General features: G+C 33.2%; 1 protein-coding gene and 1 non-coding gene across 3 annotated transcripts; both read right to left on the reverse strand.

The window, feature by feature from the left end:
* Positions 1-228: 228 nt before the first annotated feature.
* Positions 229-9887, reverse strand: LOC132645332 (proline--tRNA ligase, chloroplastic/mitochondrial). Of its 2 annotated transcripts, none has more exons than XM_060362264.1 (11): positions 9534-9887; positions 8751-8807; positions 7659-7769; positions 6978-7064; positions 6746-6884; positions 6486-6625; positions 4713-4850; positions 4222-4383; positions 3661-3860; positions 896-979; positions 229-784 (listed from the first exon to the last, which is right to left on the reverse strand). In XM_060362264.1, exons 1-11 carry the CDS (start codon positions 9822-9824, stop codon positions 643-645), a joined length of 1551 nt encoding a protein of 516 aa, XP_060218247.1. In that variant the 5' UTR covers positions 9825-9887; the 3' UTR covers positions 229-642. The 2 variants fall into 2 exon arrangements, with proteins under 2 accessions (XP_060218247.1, XP_060218246.1); XM_060362263.1 differs by having other exon boundaries at positions 6486-6692; positions 6771-6884; positions 9534-9885.
* Positions 8138-8240, reverse strand: LOC132600906 (U6 spliceosomal RNA). The gene has a single exon (XR_009567369.1). It is a non-coding gene; the product is annotated as a U6 spliceosomal RNA (small nuclear RNA).
* Positions 9888-25000: the final 15113 nt, after the last annotated feature.

Raw genomic sequence — 25000 nt, forward strand, 5'->3', positions numbered from 1 at the left:
GCTGCTTCACCTCGTCAACTTACAGTTGGCAGTTCTTTTAACACCATTGTTAACTTAGTTTAATCATATTATAGTGAAGTCGTAAAAGCTAGTGTTGCAACAGTTGAACAGCAAAATCACCCAATTAGTTGATAGTTTTGAGTTTTACATTTAGTATGCAGAAAGGATGCAATTACACTTTATCCTTATCGTTGGTGGTCACGTCTCAAAACACCAAACAGAACTGAATAGAAATAATTTTGTTGCTTGATGGCAGCAACAATTTTATGTGATGCGTGGTTTTCTAACATAATGAGTTTACAACATGACTTCGTAGCTTTTGGCGGACATTTTCCTTCTTGCATTCTTGCAGATCTTAGTAGTGCCATTTGAAAATGACCGAAAAACAATAACTATGGAAGATAACTATGGAAGTCTAACTGAATCTCAAACTAAAACGAAAAAATTCTATTGATGCAATTTAGCAAGAATCACCACGCACAGCAGAAGAAATTACAGAAGCTGCTAATAAGATTTGGCAAATATTGCAACTTCATCTGCTGAATCTCAAACTCAAACTAAATCTCAAACTAAAACGAAAAAATTCTATTGATGCAATTTAGCAAGAATCACCATGCACAGCAGAAGAAATTACAGAAGCTGCTAATAAGATTTGGCAAATATTGCAACTTCATCTGCTGAATTGCCTGTCATCAAGCACTTCTTTGGTCCCTCAGGCTGCTCAAAAGGGAAACATCTAATGGTTGCCCCAGTTTCTTCTTTCACCTTCAATTCTTCCTCGTCACTGTTTTTTGAGCATGGCATCAAACACGTCAGTCCCAGATCACCGACAAAATATACAAGGAAGGAACCATAAACACCAGATACAAAAGAAAAAGTATAAGAAGAGGTTTACCCAGCTGACCAAGGCCCTCTCGCCCATTTTCCTTGAGCTATTGCCTCCTTAAGCTCATTATAGGAATACACATCCACAATGTTACTGGAATGATATGATTGGGCAACAGAAAATCAGAAAGAATCTCAATATCCAACACAAAGAGACGCATGAAACACAAACACTAAAGCAAATGGTGATGCGTAAATCTTTGAAAGGTAACTGTACATTACACATTTTATATTCCGCATACCTGTGATCATTGAGCTTGAACTTTGATAACTAGCAAAAATCTTTATGAAGGTTGATTTTCACTTAAACAACTAACATGCTCAAAAGCTTGTTAAGGTTCGCATAACTTGCATACAGAAGACAGAATTGATTCTATCCGCAAAAACTATATTGGAATCTATTAATGAGTTGCAAACTTAGAATTATCGATCTGAATTTTTTACATTGATTAAGTGTTCAAATTTCAGCTTGTATTTTCGAGCTTAGTCACAGGGCATCGATCTTCGATGTTTTTAGAGGCAAAATAGATGTTCATCTTACATTAAGCAACCTGGTCCTAGAGCTATTAACAACAACAACAACAACCCAGTGAAATCCCACATCGTAGGGTCTGGGGAGGGTAGAGTGTACGCAGACCTGACTCCTACCAAGGTAGGACGGCTGTTTCCGAAAGACCTCCGAGGAATTACACTGAGGAATTTTCATTTATCTTTCTTTTTGGAAACTGGTATTATAAATTTTTTCATTTATCTTTGTTGGCATACTTTTAGGACAGACACGTGCTTCATTGGAGTAAGTTCTCTTGTTTTCGCCCATGACATTTCTAGTAATTTGGGTCAAATTTTCTTTCCATGGCCCTAGACATTTTTTCTGTGATAAATAAAGAGATACAACCCTAGCCCTCTTCCTCAGGAAACCTCTGAAACTAGAACTTCTCTAAATCTCACTTGCTCCTACAAGGACATACAAGTCTAACTAAAATAAAGAGACTTAGGCAAACACAAGACCAAATGTAAGTGTACAACTGTGTCTAGCTACACTTGGTATCATCTCATTTGCTATCCTTAGCTAAGCCCACACTAACTATGGGAGACTATAGGTCTTCTGAGACAATTTCCCTCAATATGATTTTATGTCTGTGTCGTCCTCGTTTACCTTCTCCAATCATAGTGTGGCACCTGCAAAGTGGTGCATATAGAGGTTTATGTCGTCAAAACTTTTAAATGACCTTCTCTCAGTTTTACCTCTACGTGTGCTACTTACATGTTCTCATTTCTAACTGCGTCCAATTTTGCTTAATATCCGCGTTTCTATGACTTATATCTTGTGGACATGCTTGGCTTAGAAGTCTCACATACTCCCATATTGCTTGTCTTACAACCATTTCATAGAACTTGCCTTTCCTATCACATAACACTGCCATAGCACTTCCATCTTAGCCATTTCTATTTTCAAAAGAAAAAGTTCAGACATCCTATTATAATTGCAAGAGATACATCTATAATATCTAGAAGATTGAGCTTAGATATTTGAACTGGTTGCGTTTAGACAGCATATGACCGTGTAATCTCATTTTGGAATCTTCTTATAGGGCTAATCTCGTGTGCATATATTGTCTTACTTCTACTTATCCTAAAACCTATTGCATTAGTTTTTTATAGTTCCAAATTTCATAATTGACTCTCTTGTTAGTTTTGTTTCGCCAATCAACACAATATCAAATGCAAAACATGCACCGTAGCAATTTCATGTATACTATTGGTTAGCTCATCCGAAGGGGAGCCTCGGAGCAACGGTAAAGTTGTCTCCGTGTGACCTAAAGGTCACAGGTTCGAGCCGTGGATGCAGCCACTAATGTCTACATCACACCCTTGGGGTGCGGCCTTTCCCCGGACCCTGCTAAACCTGAATGCTTAGTGCACCTGGCTTCCCTCTATTGGTTAGCTCATCTATAACAGAGACAAATAAGTATGAGCTTTTAAATCTCAGTTATAATCCCATCGTTACGGAAAATTACTCTACCTTTTTCAACTATTCTCACAGTTGTGACCACTCCTACATACATATCTTTTATTGCATTTTTATAGTTCTTTTCAAGTACCGACAAAATTAGAAATCCTACAAGGTGATGCCTCACGCCTCGAGACATCCACCTTGCTCCAACATAGCCAAACATCTTGTCTGTGCTAACATAACAAAACTTGTACAAGTCATCCAATTATACAAGTTTCTAAAAAAAATGTAGTGAAAAAAAAAAAAAAGCACAACTTGTATAAGGTCATCCAAGTAATGGTACAAGGCTCTAAAGGAAATTTACTGAGACGGTCTTGAAAACCGAAGTATTTTGTGAAATATTTGGGGTTCGAATCCCTCTCCATCCGCGAGGTCATAAGTTCTATCTTGCCTTATCTATAGATAAGAGCGAATCGGATCGACTCGACTGATATGATAGATGGAATGGTAGTTTATGGAGTTATTATAGGAGGTTGGTGTAGTAATTGGGGGGCAGCTGTTTGGTCACCTATGATACTGGGACCAATGGGTTCAAAATGGGTTTGAACGATCTCGCCAATCTTATCTATGTCACAGGTTTGATGAGAATAAATCATAACTTGTAGAAGGTCGTCCAACTAATGGTACAAGTTCTAAAGGAAATGTGTCCACTACAAGTTATCATCAAATAAAAGACGAATGGAAGAAAAAGTTTACAGCAGAAAATGCAGTTCATCAATTCATTGTATTGACAGCAAAATAACAAAATGGTTAGAACTTACCTATCACGAAAAGTGGTTGCCCTTTCCAAAAGCGATGATTGGACCTCATTCAACTTGTCTTTGACGTAAGCCACCAGCGCTGAAGGCTCCATGGATATTCCAAAAACTTTACCTTGCTTTCCAGGAACATCTCTTCTAGAGATGACCACAGTTCCACTTGAAACATCTCGCGGGCCAATTTCAATCCTCAGAGGGACTCCCTACATAGGAGGAAGGTGTATTACAGGGCATTATCAAATAAACAATTCATAGTTGGCCCTAGTCATGATGGCTGATAAAGCCTAGAACCATGTACACCAACTTTCAGCACAGATTATATCATCTTAATCCAAGAACACTGTCAGAACTAGACAAAGAACTTCATCCAAGGAAGAGAAATTTCATCAGAAACTAAGGCCTACAACCGCAAGCATTTTAGAATTGCCGGTGACTAAAACACCTAGCTATTTACTTGATGAAACAGTAAAATGCATGTTCTCTTAGTTTTATTTTGGTAGTCATTTGCTCTGAACTTTAGGTCCTTCTCTTGTAACTTCTGAATTTCTATAGGTGAATACACACCTTCATTTCATAGAAGTTGAATTTCCACCCCGGTGTTCTCTGATCAGTGTCATCAATCTTCACTTTTATCCCTGCAGCTTGTAAAGTTTCTTTCACAGATGATGAAGCAGTCAGAACTCCTGTCTTCTCATTGTCCTTCTTCCATATTGGGACAATAACGACCTGGGAGCATTCAACAAGAAAATATTCGATCACCATGAGCCACGAGTCGAAATTGCTATCTACAGAATGCCTTTATATGCATTAGTAGACAATGCATTAATAGACAAGATAACGGAAGAAATAAGCAGCTAGCAATCCAAAATAGAACACAGAGCAGGGTATACAGCAGAATTTCCTATTATTGTCATACTACTGGAGCATGGTGATCCACAATCAAAATCTTTAATTCCGTCACCCAACAAGTAGATGAAGATGTCACACAACTTGAGAAGGTTACTCAAAACTTGCTAGATATGAAAATTAACCAATTAAAAAGAAGTTTTAGGAACCTGCAAAGGTGCCAGCCTCGGGGGCAGCAGTAAACCAGCGTCATCCCCATGTGTCATGATGATACCTCCCACAAAACGAGTGCTAATTGCCCATGATGTTTGCCAGACATGTTGTCGTTGCCCATTTTCATCTGTGAACTGTTTAAACATTAAAACCGTTATACTAAAGATAACCCTTAAACATAGACGGTGATAGACGCTTCAAGCAAAATAATTATAGGACCAAAACAAAAATTTCAGTATTTCAAAACATTTGCATCCTATACATGAGTTGTCGCATGGTAAGAGTGATGTCATGGGTTGGCTCAGAAAATTCTCACACAAATTTTGAGCTCCTATATGCAGTTGAAATTTAGCAAAAGTCACCCTATCCACCCAACTATGAGAAAGATGAAGTGTTTAGATCCCAAAGAAGTCGTAAAGGAGCAATGTCACAAATACTAGGTGATTCTTCCCATTTGTTCAAGCCTTGAGGACAGAGTTACCTGGTACCTATGCTATTGGAAGGTAGCATGTAACCCGTGGAACTAGTCACGGTGTGCGCAAATTGGCACGGACAGCATGGTAATAAGAAAAATGGAAAAGGAAAAATTGGACTTTGAAAAGGAATCACAGGAAATCACACAGAGGAATCCAAAACACAAATCCTACAGAATGTCACCAAGAGAAAACGAGTGGGCCAGGGTTTTGCTAGTCATCAATAAGGAATTGCACGAGTAAGCATCTCTAAGTTTTATCATTTACTTGTCACTTTAGTTTGCACCAATCAGTACTCAGAGGCGGACCCAAGATTTGAAGACCGCGGGGGCACCATTATCTTAAGTCTTAACATAGACGCTAGCTAAACGACCAATGACGACTGAGATCTAATACCTAGACGTTAACACTATTGAACCAACTTATAGTGGTAGATCAGTGGTGAAAGTTGTGCAAACCATACGAATGGTTGCAGGATCGATCCTGGATATCTCATTTGTGCATACTAATTTTTTGGGGTAAAAGCACAATATCCGGTGCAATGGATTATTAACAAAAAAATATCCAAGGGAGAGCACTATCTGGGGAATCGATCCTGGGTTTGCGCTGTGGGAAGCAAAGGCTTCAGCCAATGCACCAAATGCTCTTATGTTGATAGGAGTGCACAATTATATATATATACTAATTTTTTAAGGTATATCACATATATATACAAAAAATTTCCCGAAGTTACCGAGTGCACGTGCCCTCCCTCCTTACCATGTGGGTCCAGCTCTGTCAGTGCTGCCATGTTGACTTTAATTCTTAGAAGTGGAAAATGGAGACTTGAGCATAAGAGTTAGTAATTTTGACACTTGTATGATTTGTGCTTAGAAAAAATTCTGTAATCTTGGAGGAAACAAGCCATGAAATTTGGAGGAAACAGGAGTTGTAACAGGTGAATCATAAGTGAAAGCCAAGACAAGGGACATGACTGTATTGGCTACATACTCTTTGATATCTGATTTTTGGAACGAAACTTGGCTATAATGTATATTAAATCTCTTGGCTCAATCATTTAAAACTACACAGAAGTTCACTACTAACTCATCCTAACAGTTAGAGATCACGACCCTTGGCCAACCCAACCATGTCTGACTGCTGATCTTCAAACATGTTTAACAGCAACACGAGATAACTCACTCAATATAAAAACTGAAATGGTACTTAAAGTATGAGAATTCACTACAAAGTATCATAAATAGTTCGATTGAAGGCAATTGTCAACATATTTATATTGTTACATTCCAAATTTACCTGTGTTCCAAATGCACGGGAAAAATTCTGACCAAGGTTGTGGCTTGTGCCCGCCTGTAAAGCCTTCCTATCTCCCATCATTGCTTCAATTGTATAGGTCGTTGAAGCACCGGCAAACGTCTCCACCCTCGATTTCCGACCTGCAATAACAGGTATTGCAGCTTGTTCATAAGCAAATTTTGTATATACATCGATCATCTGCATTGCCTGAAGTACAGTAAGTAGCAATGTGTTATATAAAAACTCTAACTGGAGAATACTCTGCAGATGAAACAAGATAAAGACCTCTTCTTCTGCCTCTTCTGCAGTAGCGTGGGCAGTATGGCCCTCCTGCCAAAGAAATTCAAGTGTCCTAATAAATGGTTTGGTTCGCATCTCCCATCTCGTGACATTTGCCCACTGAAAATACATCAAATGAGATAATATGAGAATCAGAATAGTCTCACTTCTTAGAGGTAACACAGTAAAAATGAAGGATATAATTGGAAGAACCTGGTTGATCATGAGAGGAAGGTCACGGTAACTATGAATCCATTGAGTAAACATATGATTCACAATTGTTTCACTAGTAGGTCGGACCTGCCAGAACCTCAAAAAGATAGAAGATCAAACCCATATTCAGATCATAATGTTGAAACACAGCCAGCATTAAAGAGGATGTATCTAAAATTACGTTTTCTTTATTTCTATGTTGCTCGGACTCTCCAAAAATGATGCCGCACCCGTGTCGGATCCTTCAAAAATGCACTACTTTTGGAGGATCCAACACGCACCCGTGTCCATTTTTGAAGAGTCCGAGTAACATAGCTTTATTTCTAAAAGATAATATTTCTCAAAATGAGAACGTTGTTCATGATTCAAGAATGGAGGAATTTATTTTCTTGATCTAGATGGACCAAATCAGCTACATCTCCAAAAGGTGGGGTATTTGCAATTTTTCATTGACTAGGTAAGGGTCGTATTTGTAATTTTCTTTTTTGACAATGAGGGCCGTATTTGTAATTTACCAGCACATATTTTTTCCTTTCCCACTCTCCTCCAATCCCTTTTATTGCGTTACAAGGATCAAATGATCCCTAAAAGCGCGCACACAATTTTACTAGTACACTATACGAGGGATGTCAACAAGGAGCAGAAAGGTAAATAAACATGATAAAGGGCAGTGATACTTACCACAAGCTTTTCTTCAAGTTCTTTTCCTCCTCCAACAGTAACAAGAGCTAATTCTGGACTGAAACCCTCAACATGACTAGCTTCTTTCTCAATGAAGGAATACGGTATAAACTGAAATAATAATTGCATGAACGGCACATTATTAGACTAAAACAGCAAGCAAAATATCCAATAAAATCGCAATATTAATAAATTTGAACTTGGGTAATCAAAAGAAAAATTGAGAAGTCATGTTGAACTGCCATAGCAGTCTCCGTTGACAAAGTTGAACAAGTCATCCTAAGGAAAAATCACCTTTAAACTTTGGTATACTATATTGAGCTACAAAGAAAAAATATCAAATTTGTGCAATAACTGAGTGAAAAAGATGATAGCAACATGTAAGAGCAAAAGTGATAATATGTTTGGCACCACAAAGGGGAGCATCTGTTGGTGCCATAAATAATATTATCATATTTACTTCTTTTTTTTTTATCAAGAAAAATTTGGACCATTTCTCGATTTGTGCGTGTCATCCTTGTGCAGAGCCCATGCTAATTTTCTCTATATCGTTCCAATTTTTCGGATGTCATAATATTATCATATATTCTTTTTATATGTAATATCATCATTTCTTTTTCCCAACTCTAGTGCTACCTCTTTTAACAGAAAACCTTCACTAATAATAATGGCACTGTCAACACACTAAAAAAAGAAGAAAAAAAGCAACTCAGATTTGTGGCAATGTTATCAACATGATGAAAACCATAAGCCAATTTCGTCTTTGCAGGTCCACTATGCTCGTGTACTTTATGAATTAAGGCAAAAGATACATTACTTAATGACACATGTACATGCTAACCCCAAAAATGAATCTAACTTGAAAACATGATTTTTTCAAAGCAGATGAATTTGCAAGGAAAAGCCCACAAATTTCATCATTTACAAGATACATAATAACTCATACATCAACCAACAGACAACTCCTAGTATAACCCACAAAACATTAATTTTCAGGTCACACTCATAGTTACTAATTAATGAAATTCTAATTCACAAGGAGAACAAAATGTCAAAAGAAGAGGACTCCACAGGTTGAAAGAATAACTCCACCTGCGGGAAGTACATATTACTGTGTCCAGTTTCTTTAAACTTCACATTCATGTACTCCTGCACCAATCAACAATTAACAAACCCAATCAAAACTATGTTCAACCAAAAAAACAGAGAGAAAAGAAAGAAGTTCCAAAATGAACAATGGGGCTTCATAATAAGATCGAACCGTCTAATTTTCAATTCATGTTGGACATTAGTTCCTTATTTTCCAAATATGCAAACTTTACATACTCAAAAACTATAAAAGTACTCGGAATTGAAGCAAATGCAAGAATTCCCTGACCCTGTTGGCAAGAAAAGAAGAACATGCTCGGGGTACTCCAAAACTGTTTTAATACAAACACATTGACGAAATTCCTTTATTTATTTTTTTGTTCTTGCAAATGAACAATAATAGGCTTCCAGTTATAAGGTTCAAACCCTCTAAAGTTTTGAATTCATCTCGGGCATTAAATCCTAATCTTTTAAAAATTAAATCTTTACACACCTAAAAACCTTAGAATTACTACAAACCCACAATTTCAAAAATTAAAAATTACAAGAGAATGGTCTTAGTGATAAAGAATAAGAATTACTCCCTCTGTCCCGATTATTTAAGTGTCTTACTTTTCTTTGTTCTGTCACCAAAAAAAAAAAAAAGTGCATCTTTGATAATTCAAATATCCTACGTGGCAAGCTTAAAACTAAAATACTTAAATTGGGACGGGGGAGTATTTAGCATTCATAGAGTAATATTACCATGTTCATGTAAAAGGGAAAGCAGGGATAATATTGGGGTACCTGTATAGCTTCCCAGATAGCATAACCATAGGGTCTAATAACCATAGTACCACGAACAGGACCATAGTCAGCAAGCTCGGCATTAGCAATTACATCCAAATACCAAGCATTAAAATCCTCTGAACGTGGTGTTATCACTCTCTCTTTCTCTTTATCAACAACTGCACCCACCACTTTCTCGGCCGTGGAGAAAGGTCGCCGGAGAGGTAAACGGAGCCGCTGTTTTATCGCCGGCGCCGGCGACCTGACAGTGAAGAATGAAGTTAAAGCGGGTAGCCTTAGAGCCCCCATTTCGAATTTCTTTGTGAATGGACTCCCTTTTTTTTTCTCTCTTTTTCTAGCCAAAGGATTAGTAGGCCTTTAGATGAGGAATTTTGGAGAAAATGAAAAAAAAAAAAAAAAAAAAAAAAAGGTCCCTTTGGTTTGAGTTTAGGTTCAAAATAGTCTTTTTTTTAGGTATGTATATAACAATTTTGATCCTTTAAGTTTGCTAAAAATTGACACTAATAGACTCTGTCAAATATTTGCTCAACTTAATTTGTTAGATTTGATGAGAACTATGAAAAAAAAAATTATACAGTGTATACTTGGGGGATTATTAGGTCTTTAGTGTAACACCTCGTGCTTTCGGACTAGAGTTCGACTCGTAAGATGGGAGTATAATGGAACTAATATGATTAGTATAGGAAGTGTTTTGAAAACTAATCAAGTCATAAAAAGAGTTTTTGGACAAAGCAAAATTGGAAGCCACTATACGGAGCATGTTTTCAAGTGAGTTTACACAAGGTCTTACTTCAAGCGACTATAATCCCTTTATTAATTGGGAATTTGGGAAAACTTCCTCGATGAAAGTTATAGACCTTTGAAATACCATTCCAACGGTATATTACAAAGGTCCAATACACATCTGTACAAAAAGTTATGACCGTTTTACTGAAGGGTCACAAAACTGTCTACTAAAATACGGTCCGTATTTTGTGAAAAATTCAGCCTCGACACTCTGTTTTGTGTCATGATAAAATACCGTCCATAAATACGGACCTTATCTCAAAATACGGACTATATTTATTAGTCTGTATTTCTCCCGACGCAGTTAAGTATAAATACACCAGTTCAGTCTTCTAATTCTATTTTTCATTCCTTCAAGCCCTAGAACGAAGTTCCTCTTCTCCCATCAATCCAAGACATTAAGGTGAGCCATTCCAAGCCCTTCCAAGTCAATTCTAACATGTATTTATGTAATCTAATTAGGAAATCATTGTTCCTAACCTAGGGTTTTCAAGAAAACCCATCTCAAGGCTCAAGGTTTAAGCTTTTGGAATTCTATTATGAGTTTTGGAGCGTTTATAGGTATGTAGGGTTTCTATCTAGGTGTGGGAACATCATTATTCTTCCCCCACGCCATGTTCTTCCATGATTATACGAAAGCTCATAATAAACTAGGGCGAGCCTCATTTCATTTGGCGCATTATCTTTATTTATTTCATGTCAGTTATGCAGTTAAGATATGCCGGGGGCCTTGTCCCGATAAACAGTTTAGCAGTCTGACTCATGTCAGAGGTTTCATAGACTAGTCGGTTATGTCATGTCAGATGTTCAGAGTCGTGTAGCCAGTATTGGCTCAGGATTTATTATATTTTCATATTATTTCCGCATCATGTTTAAACAATATTTTCATTAGTATTATGATAACTCATGTTATTCAGACTATCCATGTTTTAAAGTTATATTCCGCATTCAGTTCATGCCTCATGTTGATTCAGCAAGTCATGTGGTTCGCTCGGTCACATGTAGTCAGGCACAGAGTGCCGTGTTACGCCCAGGCCATGGTTCGGGGTGTGACATTTAGATGAGGAAATTTGAAGAAAATGACAGAACTGGTCCATAGGTTTGAGTTTAGGTTCAAAATAGTCTTTTAGGTATGTATTCAACAGTTTTGATTCTTTAAGTTTGCTAAAAATTGACACTAATAGACTACGTCAAATATTGACTAAAATTAGTTTGTTAGATTTGACGAAAACTATGGAAAAAAAAATTATACAGTGCATACTTAGGGGATTATTAGGCGTTTAGATGAGGAAATTTGAAGAAAATGACACAAATGGTCCCCTAGGTTTGAGTTTAGGTTCAAAATAGTCTTTTATGTATGTATTATACAGTTTTGATTCTTTAAGTTTACTAAAAATTGACACTAATAGACTACGTCAAATATTTACTGAACTTAGTTTGTTAAATTTGACGAGAGCAATGAAAAAAAATTATACAGGGCATACTTAGGGGATTATTAGGCGTTTAGATGAGGAAATTTGAAGAAAACGACACAAATGGTCCCCTACGTTTGACTTTAGGTTCAAAATAGTCTTTTATGCATGTATCCAACAATTTTGATCATTTAAGTTTGCTAAAAATTGACACTAAGTTTGTTAAAAATTGACACTAATAGACTACGTCAAATATTTACTGATCTTAGTTTGTTAGATTTGACGAGAACTATGAAACAAAATTATCCAGTATATACTTTAGGGATTATTAGGCCTTGAGATGAGGAATTTTGCTTCTTTTTTATTTTATTTTTGGGACTCAAAAAAATATCCTTAATTTCTATAGGGGGATGAAGGAAATTTTGGAACAACTCTGATCGGGGAATTGCCAATTTTTGGGTTTTTTTCTTTTTCTTCTCTAAGTTAGGTATAGTAGATTTTTGGGTTAATAGCATTTTTAGTTTCTCGGTTATTGATAAATTCTGATTCTAATTAATATCTAACTAAACCTAGTTAACCTTTAATTATGTAAATATGTGTATTTTTTTCCCTTAATTATATAGGAAACTAGTTGCATGGGGCCTGGAACATAATAAATATCATTTACAAATATTCTAATTTATGTTATATTTTTGGATTGCATAATTAAATTAATCCAGCAACACGTTAATTATGTCTTGTTGGTAAGTCTGCATAATTATTAAAGTTTTTCAGTCACATAATTGAATAATTTTTAAAGAATAAATTATTTATAAGGAAGGAAGTTTGGAAGGACAGTTGGCAAATACAAAGGGACACAAAATTCGATATTCACTAAAGAAGCAAAACTTTGGAGGTTTAAAACAAATAAAGTGTGTGTTCGGTATGAAGGGAAATATTTTTTTTAAAAAAATAATCAATTTTTCATTTCAAAATTCTTGAAAAACATTTTTTCTAGAAAAATGACTTTCCTAATAGATGTAGGAAAATCAAGTTCCGTAATTGGGTTTCACATTCATTGTTTCTTGTCCACCTTCCAATACACCACATCTTCACTCTCACCATTGTAGCTCCCATCCCCACCAACCACCACCCCACATTCCCACCCCCACCTCCCATAGTACTTGTCTAGGGTATAGACAAATGATTTTAGCATAATATTTTTGCTTACGTACGGAAGATAAGAAATTAAGTAAGCAACGCACTTGTTATCCTGGAAAATATCGTTAAAACAACAATTTCCCTGAAAAATATTTTCTTCATACCGAACACACCCAAAGAGAAGAATATGGGGTACTATCATAATTAATTAGTAAGACCTTATAAATGTTTTAATTGGAAATGAAATTGTGACTCCAAAGTTACATGAATTTTATCAAAATGTATAATAATAACAGATTATGGTCAAAAACACACCTGAGCTATCACTTTTCCGCGAGTTTCCTACGTGAACTATCATGTGTGCGAGTTTTCTACCTGAACTATCACCAACAATTTTAACAAAACACACGTCAACTATGAGCTATTCCATTTTTTGACCTCAACTATTCAAATAAGTTGAGGTAAGTTTGACTACTACTCCCTTCGTCTCAAATTATCTGTCGGTTTTTTTTTTGTTTTACAAGACCCTTAAGAAATTATAATTAGGAGAGGTATTTTGCTACTTTACCCCTAGTTATGTCTAGGTTATATGCTTCCTCCGTCTCAAATTATATCTGTCGCTTTTTTATTTTACAAGCTCCTTAAGAAATTATAATTACGAGGGTTATTTGACTACTTTACCTTAGTTATGTCTAAGCTATAATCTCTCTCATTAAATGTTTATTTATTTATGTGTCATCTTCATTAATGACAAAATTCTATCAAGGGTAAAATGAGAAAAAAGGATTAATTGTGCCTTCAACTTCTAAAACGACATATAATTTGAGATAACTATTTTTAGTAACCACGACAGATATTTGAGACCGAGTAATTATGTAGTTACTTAATGATAAGAGTAGTATAGAAAGAAATTAATAAATCTTTTGTGATTTGCTAACATAGACAAATAAATAAAAAATTAATATAAGGAACATGTAAAAAAAAATGGAAGGAGTAATCTAATAAGGGACAACAAGATATTCACAAAAAGTTATTATATATGGTTTAAATTTAGTCCAATTACAAAGTCCTAAGTGGGAATTGTCATGAGAAAATGAATGAGAAAAATGAAAACATGCAAGCAAAAAATAACAACCTCATTGCTCTAAGAATGATGATAGAACTACAAAAACTTGGATCCTCCCTTATATATATAGTAGTAATATGGTATTTTGGACTATTTATGGAATTATATTACCGATAAATATGAAGTAAGGATGCAAGATTAACGTAATATATGGTAATTAAGGGTGGAAAATCATTACATAGAAACATTTCTATCTATCTATCTACATCTACATATATTAAAAGCACGAATAATTTTCGCTAAATGTTGAACGACAAAAATATTCTTTAAATATTGATGACTTTTATGCCTTTAATTATTTACACAACACTATAAAATTAATGTACAAAAACGTAAATTACTTCATTACTTGTATAGTCCAAATCAAAATATAAAATGGTGTAAGACTATTCGTAATCAAAATCTTATAAAAGGCAAATCCGTAAATATAGGAAGTCTCAGAGACTCCTTTCAGTAAGACTATTTGTAATCAAATTGTTGGAAGCAGACTCCAAGGTTGGAGACTGTAGTTTTTTTCAGATTTCAAAGTTAAATATTGTAATTAAATTTTCAATAAAATTAATAGTGATCACCAAGAATTTTACTCGATATGGAGTTATATATTTACAGTAATAAAAGTCACATAACAAATACAAGGAAATAATAATAATTTGTTTGAAACTTATTGCAACTTATTTCAACCGACCAGAATATTGATCGACATTTATGCCCTTAAAAAGCTAGATTAGTTTAAAAAAAACCATATTGTATAAAATAGTAATATCTAGACTTTGCCTAATGGTAGACTTCGAATTTAACTAAAATGTTGACTAACATGAATTCTTATGGACTCCTAATAGTAATCCACTTTGCTTTTTATTCGTAAAACAATGATATATCAATTTGATTTGATTTTTCTCAAAGAGCAATAACTTCATCAATATTAGGAATTCTGGAGGGTTAGGAATTTTGGGCTTTGGCACTACATTTCCGGCATGCTGTTGTACCTGACTATTGGTCCGCCTAAAACATGGTAAGCGCTAAAAGGTCTATAAAAATACATGCTTAAGATTCTAAATACTTCGTTAATGCTAAATTCTGAACAAATACATATTTTTAAGATTATATTGTAACGTGTCGATCCTGAAAAAGGAAGACTGTTTTTAGTAGATGGACCTAAAAAAGATGAGTCGGGGGAAAATATTTATAGAATACAAACCTTATATTGATTATATCATTTTTGTAGATTATTTATATCGGTTTTAGTTTATCATTTATTAAATCATTGAAGAATAGTTAGTTTCAGTAAGAAAATTATAAATTTAATTGAGATCATGCTAAGACTGAAATCTTAATATTATGGTTGGGGCTTATGTGCGAGATACGTACATAGAGACTAGTTATATATAAGAGAGAATAGGTTAAAACTCACCTAAATGATCATCATATTGCGAGTTTCTTGCCTAAATTATTGAATTTTAAAAAAAATCCTTTAGATTGAAAAATCCCTCAATGATGTGGCAAAATGTTTGGGATACTTACTGAGAGACACGTGGGAGGTGGAAAAAGTTTTAAAATGAGTCCACCCAGCACACTAAGTTCATGGTAGTTCGGGATAGACACCCAATAGTTTAGGTATGAAATTCGTAAAATAGTAATAGTTTATGTGGAGTTTTAATCTATCCACTCAAATTCTTTTCACGTTTACTGTCATTGGAACTTTTTGGAAGAACTTTTAGAGTGTTATATTCATGCAGCATGCCATAATCCTCCAGGAGATATTTTAACATGAGTTTATGACGGTTCTGTGAACGCTCAATAATTTAGATAAGAAACTCGCAAAACAATAATAGTTTATGAAGATTTTAACCTATCCACTTTATATAAAAGTATGACTTAGATTTGTTCAAGGGTATTAATTTAAATAACAGTTACTTTATGGGTTAAAAAATTGGTCCAAATATATGTGTAACTTGAGCATTACAAGTTGCAATATTATTGTATATTTGTATACATTAATGCTATGGGGGTTTTTCCGATCAATATTACGCTTGTGATGTGTGTCTACATCAAAGTTATACCTAATAAAATGATAACTTAATCTAACGAAGTCATTTCTTAAAAAAATTCGCGACATCTGATTAGGTGTCGCATCACGCATGCGTGGTAAAACTTAAGCATTGTGACAGAAAAATGTCAAAGTGAAGTCAAATCACATGGATAGTCAATTTCATTTCATCGAACATATGTCACACCTTTAAAACTGGAGGCACAGGGGGTTGTTTTACTGGGAGGACTTTAAGCCCTATTAATTTTTCTTAAATATTTCAAAATAAACTATACTTAGAAGTATGAAAGTTTACAATTAATATATTTAAAATTTCTTTCTCTGACTATACAATGTATATTTACTCAAACGAGATTTCTTTGTTGAGTATGCATAATTCCATGTGACAATTTATTTTTGTTTTTTACCCGGTGTTCGATATTCACATCTGAACCCCAACTAATTCAGATTCGTGTCGCTTAAGTCCGACGCTGTATTCTTAATTAAAGGTGTCCCGTTGGAGTTCTAGGAATAAAATTGCTTTTAATAAACACTGCTTTAATATTCGCGAAATAGGACTTCCATGCATAGACAAATTCAAACTAGAACATTAATCGAGTTCAGAACTTTAATACAACATACTTAATGAGTTCAATTCTTTGTATTTATTTAATAAATTTTTAACATATATACAAGGTCTGAATCAAAATTACCTTATTCGGATAAACTCACGAGTTTATGCTGGATCGATCCATGTTATAGGTTGTAAACCTGAATTAATCAAATTCCAAAACAAATATCATATAGTGAATGAGAAATCAAAAAAGTTCGAAGACTATTCCTGTCTTTGTTGGTGAAATGCCAAACAATCTTCCTTCCTGCCAACATAGATATATGTCATCGTTATACAGAAGTTTTTTGACACTATGATACTTCTTACACCAATGCAATTATGAAGAGGCAACTCAATAGAAAGAAAAAACAAGGACCAAAAAAACAAAGACAAGAAAGATTACAAAGAAGAGGTAACCGACTAGAAAGAAAAAAATAAAGGACCAACAAAACAAAGACAAGAAAGATTACAAAAAAAGAGGTAACCGAATAGGAAGAAAAAGATAATTGGACAAAAATAACAAAGACAAGAAAGATAACATAGGAGACAAAATCAGTTACTGGAATTGTCTTTTTCTTTTTTTTGTTTAACTTCTTTTTTATTTTGGCTTCAACCTCTTAAAACGAATTGGGATGGAAAATTTTAGGACGGAAACTAGAATTAGTAGGAGCTGAATTGGTAACTTATCAGGAATTGACAAAATGAGTTCAATTTAATGAAGTTAGAGGGAAATGAATGCAATTTATCTAAGTAACTAATTTCTCGGCACGTGCATATATTCCTTTGAACTGTCATTAATTTATTGCACAGAATAATCACCATTTGATTGCTAAATATTTTATCATTATATATTTAAATTAATTTTATTTACAAGGTAATTATCACTTTCTTAAAATAAAATAAAAAACAAGTAACCTAGATTATTCTATTAATGTAATATAGTTGGTTAAAGTTTTGTTTGAACCTCCCGTACTATTTTAAAAGAATAATAGTAGTTATTCTACTCGACAACTCAAATTTGTTATTCATAAAACGTAGTGCTTACAGAAATATGTGGTCGTATCAGTAAGAATGTGATATTCTTCATCCATGAGTAATCATAAAATAATTATTCATTCTGTATGTATTAAGAGTAGATATAAACTTGTGTTAATTACTATACATAATAAGGGTCAATCTAATTTTAAGACAATGCTGGGTTACATTACAATTGAGGGTTACCAACTAAAAGTCGTCTCTTTCAAGTTTGTCCATATATTTGTCTTTTATTATTTCATCATCTATAGGGTAATATAAAAATATCAAGGCACTTTCAAGCCTTTTTTTGGTGATACAAAATCCCTTAGATTAACTTTTTTGGAGGTTATATGACATGTACTATAACTTCTTCGTATGCTTTATTTTTACTCCTACTTTATTTCTTTATTAAAGGTGTCACATCCAATCTTGGTAAATTTAAAACTTTTTAAGGTCCTCATAAAATGCTTAAGAAATTGTGAATTGTGATGATGTGAACTAAAGAAATACGTCACTATGCATAATTAGAATGGGAGAATACATCATATTTGCAGTTACCTTAATTAAGACATGTATTGCACAAAAAAATTAAAATTTCTCTAATTAACAGCTTTTTGATTGTTTAGTGTGAAACTTTGAGATTCGACGGATAAAATTAGTCTTCATTTGAATTAGATAATGTTACCTAATTTTTTTTTTTTTATCTAAATCACTTGTTAAAAATATTAAAATTTGAATGTTTTCATAGGCATGTTGTGTTGGTTTGTACGTTTATTAGCTATATTTGTCAGCATAGAAAGGGAGAAATGGTTATTTAACCCTTCACAAACTTTTTTTAGTTTTATGAACCTTTTACAAGAGATCTTTATTTTTACACATAAGAAATCTAAAAAAATCATTTTGTTCTATTCAAATTGTAAAAGGCTAAGAGATCTTATTTCCTCCACGGGAAAATATGGTTAAATAAAATACGAAGCATTTAATCTTCATTTGTGTTTGAAAAATAATTAAAATATACATTTTATAAAAATAATGTTCACTAAATTAACAAAACGAAAAAATGTCATTTTTTCATCACATAGATTTTTATAAAGTAAAAGGAAAGTCTAATTATATTAAGAAAAGTAATTAATTTTCTTCATCTTTTTGATATACTTGAAATTAACATCTACAAACATTAGTAAGTATAAATTTTATTTTATTTATTTACAAGTAATATTTTTTATAGTAACCTCATTAAAATCTCAGCAAAAGAATAAATATAGCATATATAATTGATGTCACTAGAACCAAACTATTTTTCTTCTTTTTGGAAGAAAACGTTATAGTATATTGGATGTTGTTAAAAAAAAAAGAGATTTTAAATCATGTATTTGTTTGAAGGTAAAAAAAATATGTAAAGTGATACAATATTAAAATGCGGAAACGAAACTAACAAAAATTAAAAGGATAAAGATAAACACAAGTGGAGAATTGAAAGAAAACTATGGATCTTATGATATGCAAAACCTTCGATCAATGGAATCCAACAAAGCACCTAACTCCTAAGCAAACCTCAAGGGAATTAGATTCCCTTACAATCCACCTCTCAAACAAGGTTCAATCACAAGCTTCATCAAGCTCTTAAAACTCATACAAGAGTATAGTCAATAATATTCGAGATAATCTAAGGAATGAAATGACCTAAACTATCTATTTATAGCTCTAGGCTAAGTTATTACATAAGAGGCCTTAAAGTGGTTCTCAAGTTTGCAAAAATATCCAAAAACGTAAGACCGGCACCATCGCTGCAAAACTTGTGAAACGCAGGTTGAATCTATACGCAACACCTGTGAAACTCAGGTTAACATGCTCAGAATCCTATCTGTCCGTTGAATCTTCTTGCGTTTTATCCATGGCTCACAAGCACCACATGCGACATCATCTACGAGCCCCAGGTGGTGTCTTCGCTTCCTTCCTTCACCGTTTCGTCCTCTCATGCAGTCATCAACTCTTGAAATCCACGGGGAGGCATCAACGTATGTCGTACGTCCCTCTTCATGAACAGTCCCTCGCAAGGCTTGAAAGTTTTTGGCTTGGCTCCTCGTAAATGGCCTCGAGGCAGCTTGAATTGCATCATAAAGGAGAAAAAAGAATTTTTGTTCAATTTTAAAATATTTTTGTGCAATTTAAATATTTGGCAAGTCTTTAGTTTTTAAGAGTTTGGGAAAATGGAGAACTAGTCTTTCAATAATTTAATGCCACAAAGAGCAGGAAAAAAAGTAATTACAAATTCAACTTTTGATCTTAGTTATGGGCACGTGCCAAATGCCACTAGTATAACTATATATAATGGGTAAAATTTTAAGTTTATCCATTTTCAGTTATCCATTCACATTTAAATATTATATACATTAGAATAGGTATAACTTTTGTTAATGTAGTTATATATAATCAGTAAAATTTTAGATTTGACATTCTATATTTTCATAATTGTGATATTCGTCGTGTTAAAATATAGTTCCATTTTCTTAAAAATAGCAAAGGCTTGTGAAATACACCGCATTTTCAAGTTTACTTAAGTATAAAGATCATATATAGAGGGCAGGCCACTGTGAATAAGAGTCAATACATGAGCAATACTCCTGAAGAACGAATTTTCTATAATTATTTTTTGGGATGAAAAGAACATACAACAGGAATATTGCCCTATAAGAAAATATTAGACGAGATATGCTTCATTATATATTTGCACCTCATAATATCAAATTAATTAAGAAAAAAGTTTCATGTATCTAAATAAACTTTAATTGTTCATCTTTGTAAATTTAGACTATATCCAATCATCTTGACTTCAACATATAAATTACCATTCCACGATGCACAATAATCATCCAAAGACACTTATATTTTATTTTTTCATATCTAGTATTATTTACTCAAATTATATTTTAATAATATTAATATTATTTGCAATAGCCTGTTCCATAACTCACCTTTCACGTGCAACGCCAGTGCGAGAGACTAGTCTAAGTAGAAGCAGCTGATAACGTCCAAATCCACTCCTCAAAGAGAAAGTGTACACGGTCGTCACAATATAATTTACCCAATTATGAGTTGGGGTCGATCCCACAAAGAACAATATAAAGGCGATTAAGAAAGTTAAGGATTTATCAACAACTAAGTTAAGCCAAACACATTTTCAATATTGTTTTTTGATTTAAAAACTAACAAAGACAAAACTAACCTAGAAAGCGGGTAAAGTGATCAATAGCCACAAAAGCAAAGGAAAACAAGAGAAAATACTCTTAAGTAATGATCCAATGTATTTTACAGTTTTACAACTAAGAGCGAGTTTATGTTAATAGATAATGATTTTTAAAATCTCATTGAAAGTCTTCCAACTAAATCAATGAATTTCACTCTAAGTTTTTTTCAAGCCTTAGAGTATGATATTAAGCACGATCAATTTAACCTCAAGTTAACTATCCTCTTCTGAGCTCAAGTTATTAGATGAGGTTTAAAGCCCCAAATCCTTGATGTTTACTCTTTGCCTAACCCTTACTTCCTTTTCCCAGCAAAGCCAAGGTAAAATGACACACTTAATGTTTGCAACCACTAAATGACATTAAAGCTTGAAGAGTAAATAGAGAAACATTAACACACTTCATTATAGATAAAAATTGTTTACTACATAAGCAAAACAAGAGATTTAATCCAAACTTTAACATATGAATTTTTGCATAAACAAGATTAAAGTGACGGAATAAAGTGATACACACTTAGATATACAATAAAGCAAGAGTTGAAGAATGGGTAATGAAATTTTCATTGAGTTCTCCAAATCTTCAAACGCTAGGTGTAGCTTCTTGTTCCTCCACTTCAAAGAATGGCTAAAGATGAAAGTGATTTCACTCCTAAGTCTTCCTTATATAATTGCACAATTTTCCAATCAAAATATGTCCAACACAGGCCCAATTTTCAGATTTACATATCTGGCCATATTTGCACTTTTAGCCACTTTTAACTTGTTTTCACTTGATTTATTTTTCGATCACTTCTAAATCACATAAACTTGTAAAATAGGAGTAAACTAAATTAACTGCACTATTTTCTCAATCAAACATAACAAAAATCTAAGCTTAAAGTAGAGATAAATTGGTAAAAATGCCGATTTTGATGAAGATCAAATGGTTGTTCATGTACCTTTACCCTTGAAGGCTACCAACTTATCAGCAGCCAATCAATACAAAATCATTTATGAATTCATTGCTTTCTTTTCCTTTCTACTATTTTTTCTTTCCATTTTTCATCATTTACAACGAAAACTTCTTGCAATAAAAGTATTCACAAGTTATATAGAATGATTTTAATTTTAATATAACAAAAAGAAACACTTGATATATTTTATTGATAGTCTCGGTCATCTACTATTTTTCTCATTGTTCTCGAAATAATAGAATAGTAAATTTATTGAAAACATGTGTGAAAAGTGTAAGAGACTCAAAGATATCAACAACTAAAAAAAATTGGGGTACAAAATTTGTGATTCAATCTTTCAACTTAAATAACTTTACTAATATATAGAAATTGCTTGAGGGGCAGTTGATGCTCGTCATGCCTGATTCTGTTGCTAAACTGGCCATTTAACAGTTAGATTTCTACTGCCACTTCAGAAGTTTTAAAGTGCCGACTCTTTATACCAATAGCCCAACACATTATCTTTTATTCTAAGCAGCTGAAGTCACCAGTTGATGTAATGAATTTATACATTTTTTGAAAAGTTCAATAATTTTGCAACTCCTTTGTTCTCCATATCGCATGTACTTTCCTTCATTTTCTTATTTTTTTTTGTAAATTTACTTATGATTATTTTCTTCTTATCTCGTACTTCTTTTACTATCTCTATTATATTTGATATCACGGTATCTTCACATGTTTCTCTTAAGCAAATAAGGATTTGGGTGAATCTAAAGTTTTACTTGGAAGAGATTTTATTCTCAATCTATTTATTAAATTCTTCAACGAAACAAATTCTTTCCATTATAATTTTCTTTTGTGTACCTTCCTATTTCTCTCGTTATCTACTGTTAATTTGTTAATTCCACTATTTTTTTAAAAGAAAAAAAAACGAGGGGTTATTTTATATTATCAGAAAAATGAGAGTCCAACATAAATAAATAAAGAATGCAAAAAACGTAAATAGGAAAGAAAAATTTGTAAAGCCCCAATTTTGTTGAAAACATCGAGAAGCTCATCGATCTATCCTCTTTGGTTGATTTCAAAAAGAAATTTGGAGAAATGGATCTCTACTGTTGTTAATCTATGCTCAGATATCGTGATTTTTGCTCATCCTCATCACATTCAGCTGCATACGATCTTGTATGTATCTAAATAAACTTGATTGTTTACCTTCTTAAATTCAGACTGTATTCCAATCATCTTGACTTCGACATACAAATTACCATTCCACGATGCACAATAATCATCCAAAGAAATTTATATTTTATTTTTTCACATCTAGTATTGTTTACTCAAATTATATTTTAATACTATTAATATTGTTTGCAATATCCCGTCACATAACTCACCATTCACGTGCAACGCAAGTGCGAGAAACTAGTCTAAGTAGAAACAACCAATCAATACAGAATAGTTTAAGATTTATTGCTTTATTTTCCTTTCTACCATTTTTTTCTTTCCATTTTTCATCATTTACAACGAAATCTTCTTGCAATAAAAGCATTCACAAGTTATTATTTTAATTTTAAAATAACAAAAAGAAACACTTGATATATTTTATTGATAGTCTCGGTCATCTACTATTTTTCTCATTGTTCTCGAAATAATAGACTAGTAAATTTATTGAAAAGATGTGCGAAAAGTGAAAGAGACTCGAAAATATCAACAATAGAAAAAAAATTGGGATACAAAATTTGTGTTTCAATCTTTCAACTTAAATCACTTCACTAATATATAGAAATCGCTTGGCAGGCAGCTGATGCTCGTCATGCTTGATTCTGTTGCTAAACTGGCCATTTAACAGTTAGATTTCTGCTGCCACTTCAGAAGTTTTAAAGTGCCGACTCTTTATACTAATAGCTCAACACGTGGTCTTTTATTCAAGATAGCTGGGAAGTCACCACTTGATGTTAAGAATCTATACATTTGTTAAAAGTTCAATAATTTTGCAACTCCTTTGTTCTCCATATCGTATGTACTCTCCTTCATTTTCTTATAATTTCCTTATGGTTATTTTCTTCTTATCTCGTACTTATTTTACCATCTCTATTATATTTGATATCACGGTATCTTCATGTGTTTCTCCTAAGCAAATGAGGATTTGGGTGAACCCAAAACTTTACTTGTGAAGAGATTCTATTCTCAGTCTATTTATTAAATTCTTCAACGAAACAAATTCGTTCCTTATAATTTTCTTTTGTGTACCTTCCTGTTTTTCTTGTTATCTAGTGTTAATTTGTTAATTCCACTATTTATTTAAAAGAAAAAAAACCTGAGGGGTTATTTTATATTATCAGAAAAAATGAGGGTCAAACATAAATAAATAAAGAATGCAAAAAACGTAAATAGGAAAGTAAAATTTGTAAAGCCCCAATTTTGTTGAAAACATCGAGAAGCTCGTCGGTCTATCCTCTTTGGCAATTTCAGAAAGAAAATTTGGAGAAATTGATCTCTACTATTGTTAATCTGAGCTACGACGTTGTGATTTTTGCTCATCCTCCTCACATTTTAATAATATTAATATTATTTGCAATATCCCGTTCTATAACTCACCATTCACGTGCAACACAAGTGCGAGAAATGAGTCTAAGTAGAAGCAGCCAATCAATATAAAATCGTTATCATTGCTTTATTTTCCTTTCTACCATTTTTTATTTTCATTTTTCATCATTTACAAGGAAAACATTGCAATAAAAGCATTCACAAGTTATTATTTAAATTTTAATATAACAAAAAGAAACAATTGATATATTTTATTGATAGTCTCGGTCATCTACTATTTTTCTCATTGTTCTCGAAATAATAGACTAGTAAATTTGTTGATCTGAGCTCCGATGTTGCGATTTTTTGATCATCCTCCTCACATTCAACTGCATATGATCTTGTATTTCCTTCCATTCAAATGTAGTGTCCTTCATCACTGCCATGGCGATTTAGTTGTTGCTACTGAATTGGAGCTCCGCTGTTTTAGATCGTTGCTCATCTTAGCCAAAATCATATTAATAAGGTTCCTGTCTTGTGAATTTCTCAATTCTATCAAAGTTTCCTTTTTTTTTTTTTTTTTTTTTTTTTTTTGTGTTTCGTGAGGTCTTATTCAGGTGAAATCTCTATCCTTTCTCTTTT

Source organism: Lycium barbarum, chromosome 6, assembly GCF_019175385.1.
Source record: "Lycium barbarum isolate Lr01 chromosome 6, ASM1917538v2, whole genome shotgun sequence".
Lineage (NCBI taxonomy): Eukaryota > Viridiplantae > Streptophyta > Magnoliopsida > Solanales > Solanaceae > Lycium > Lycium barbarum.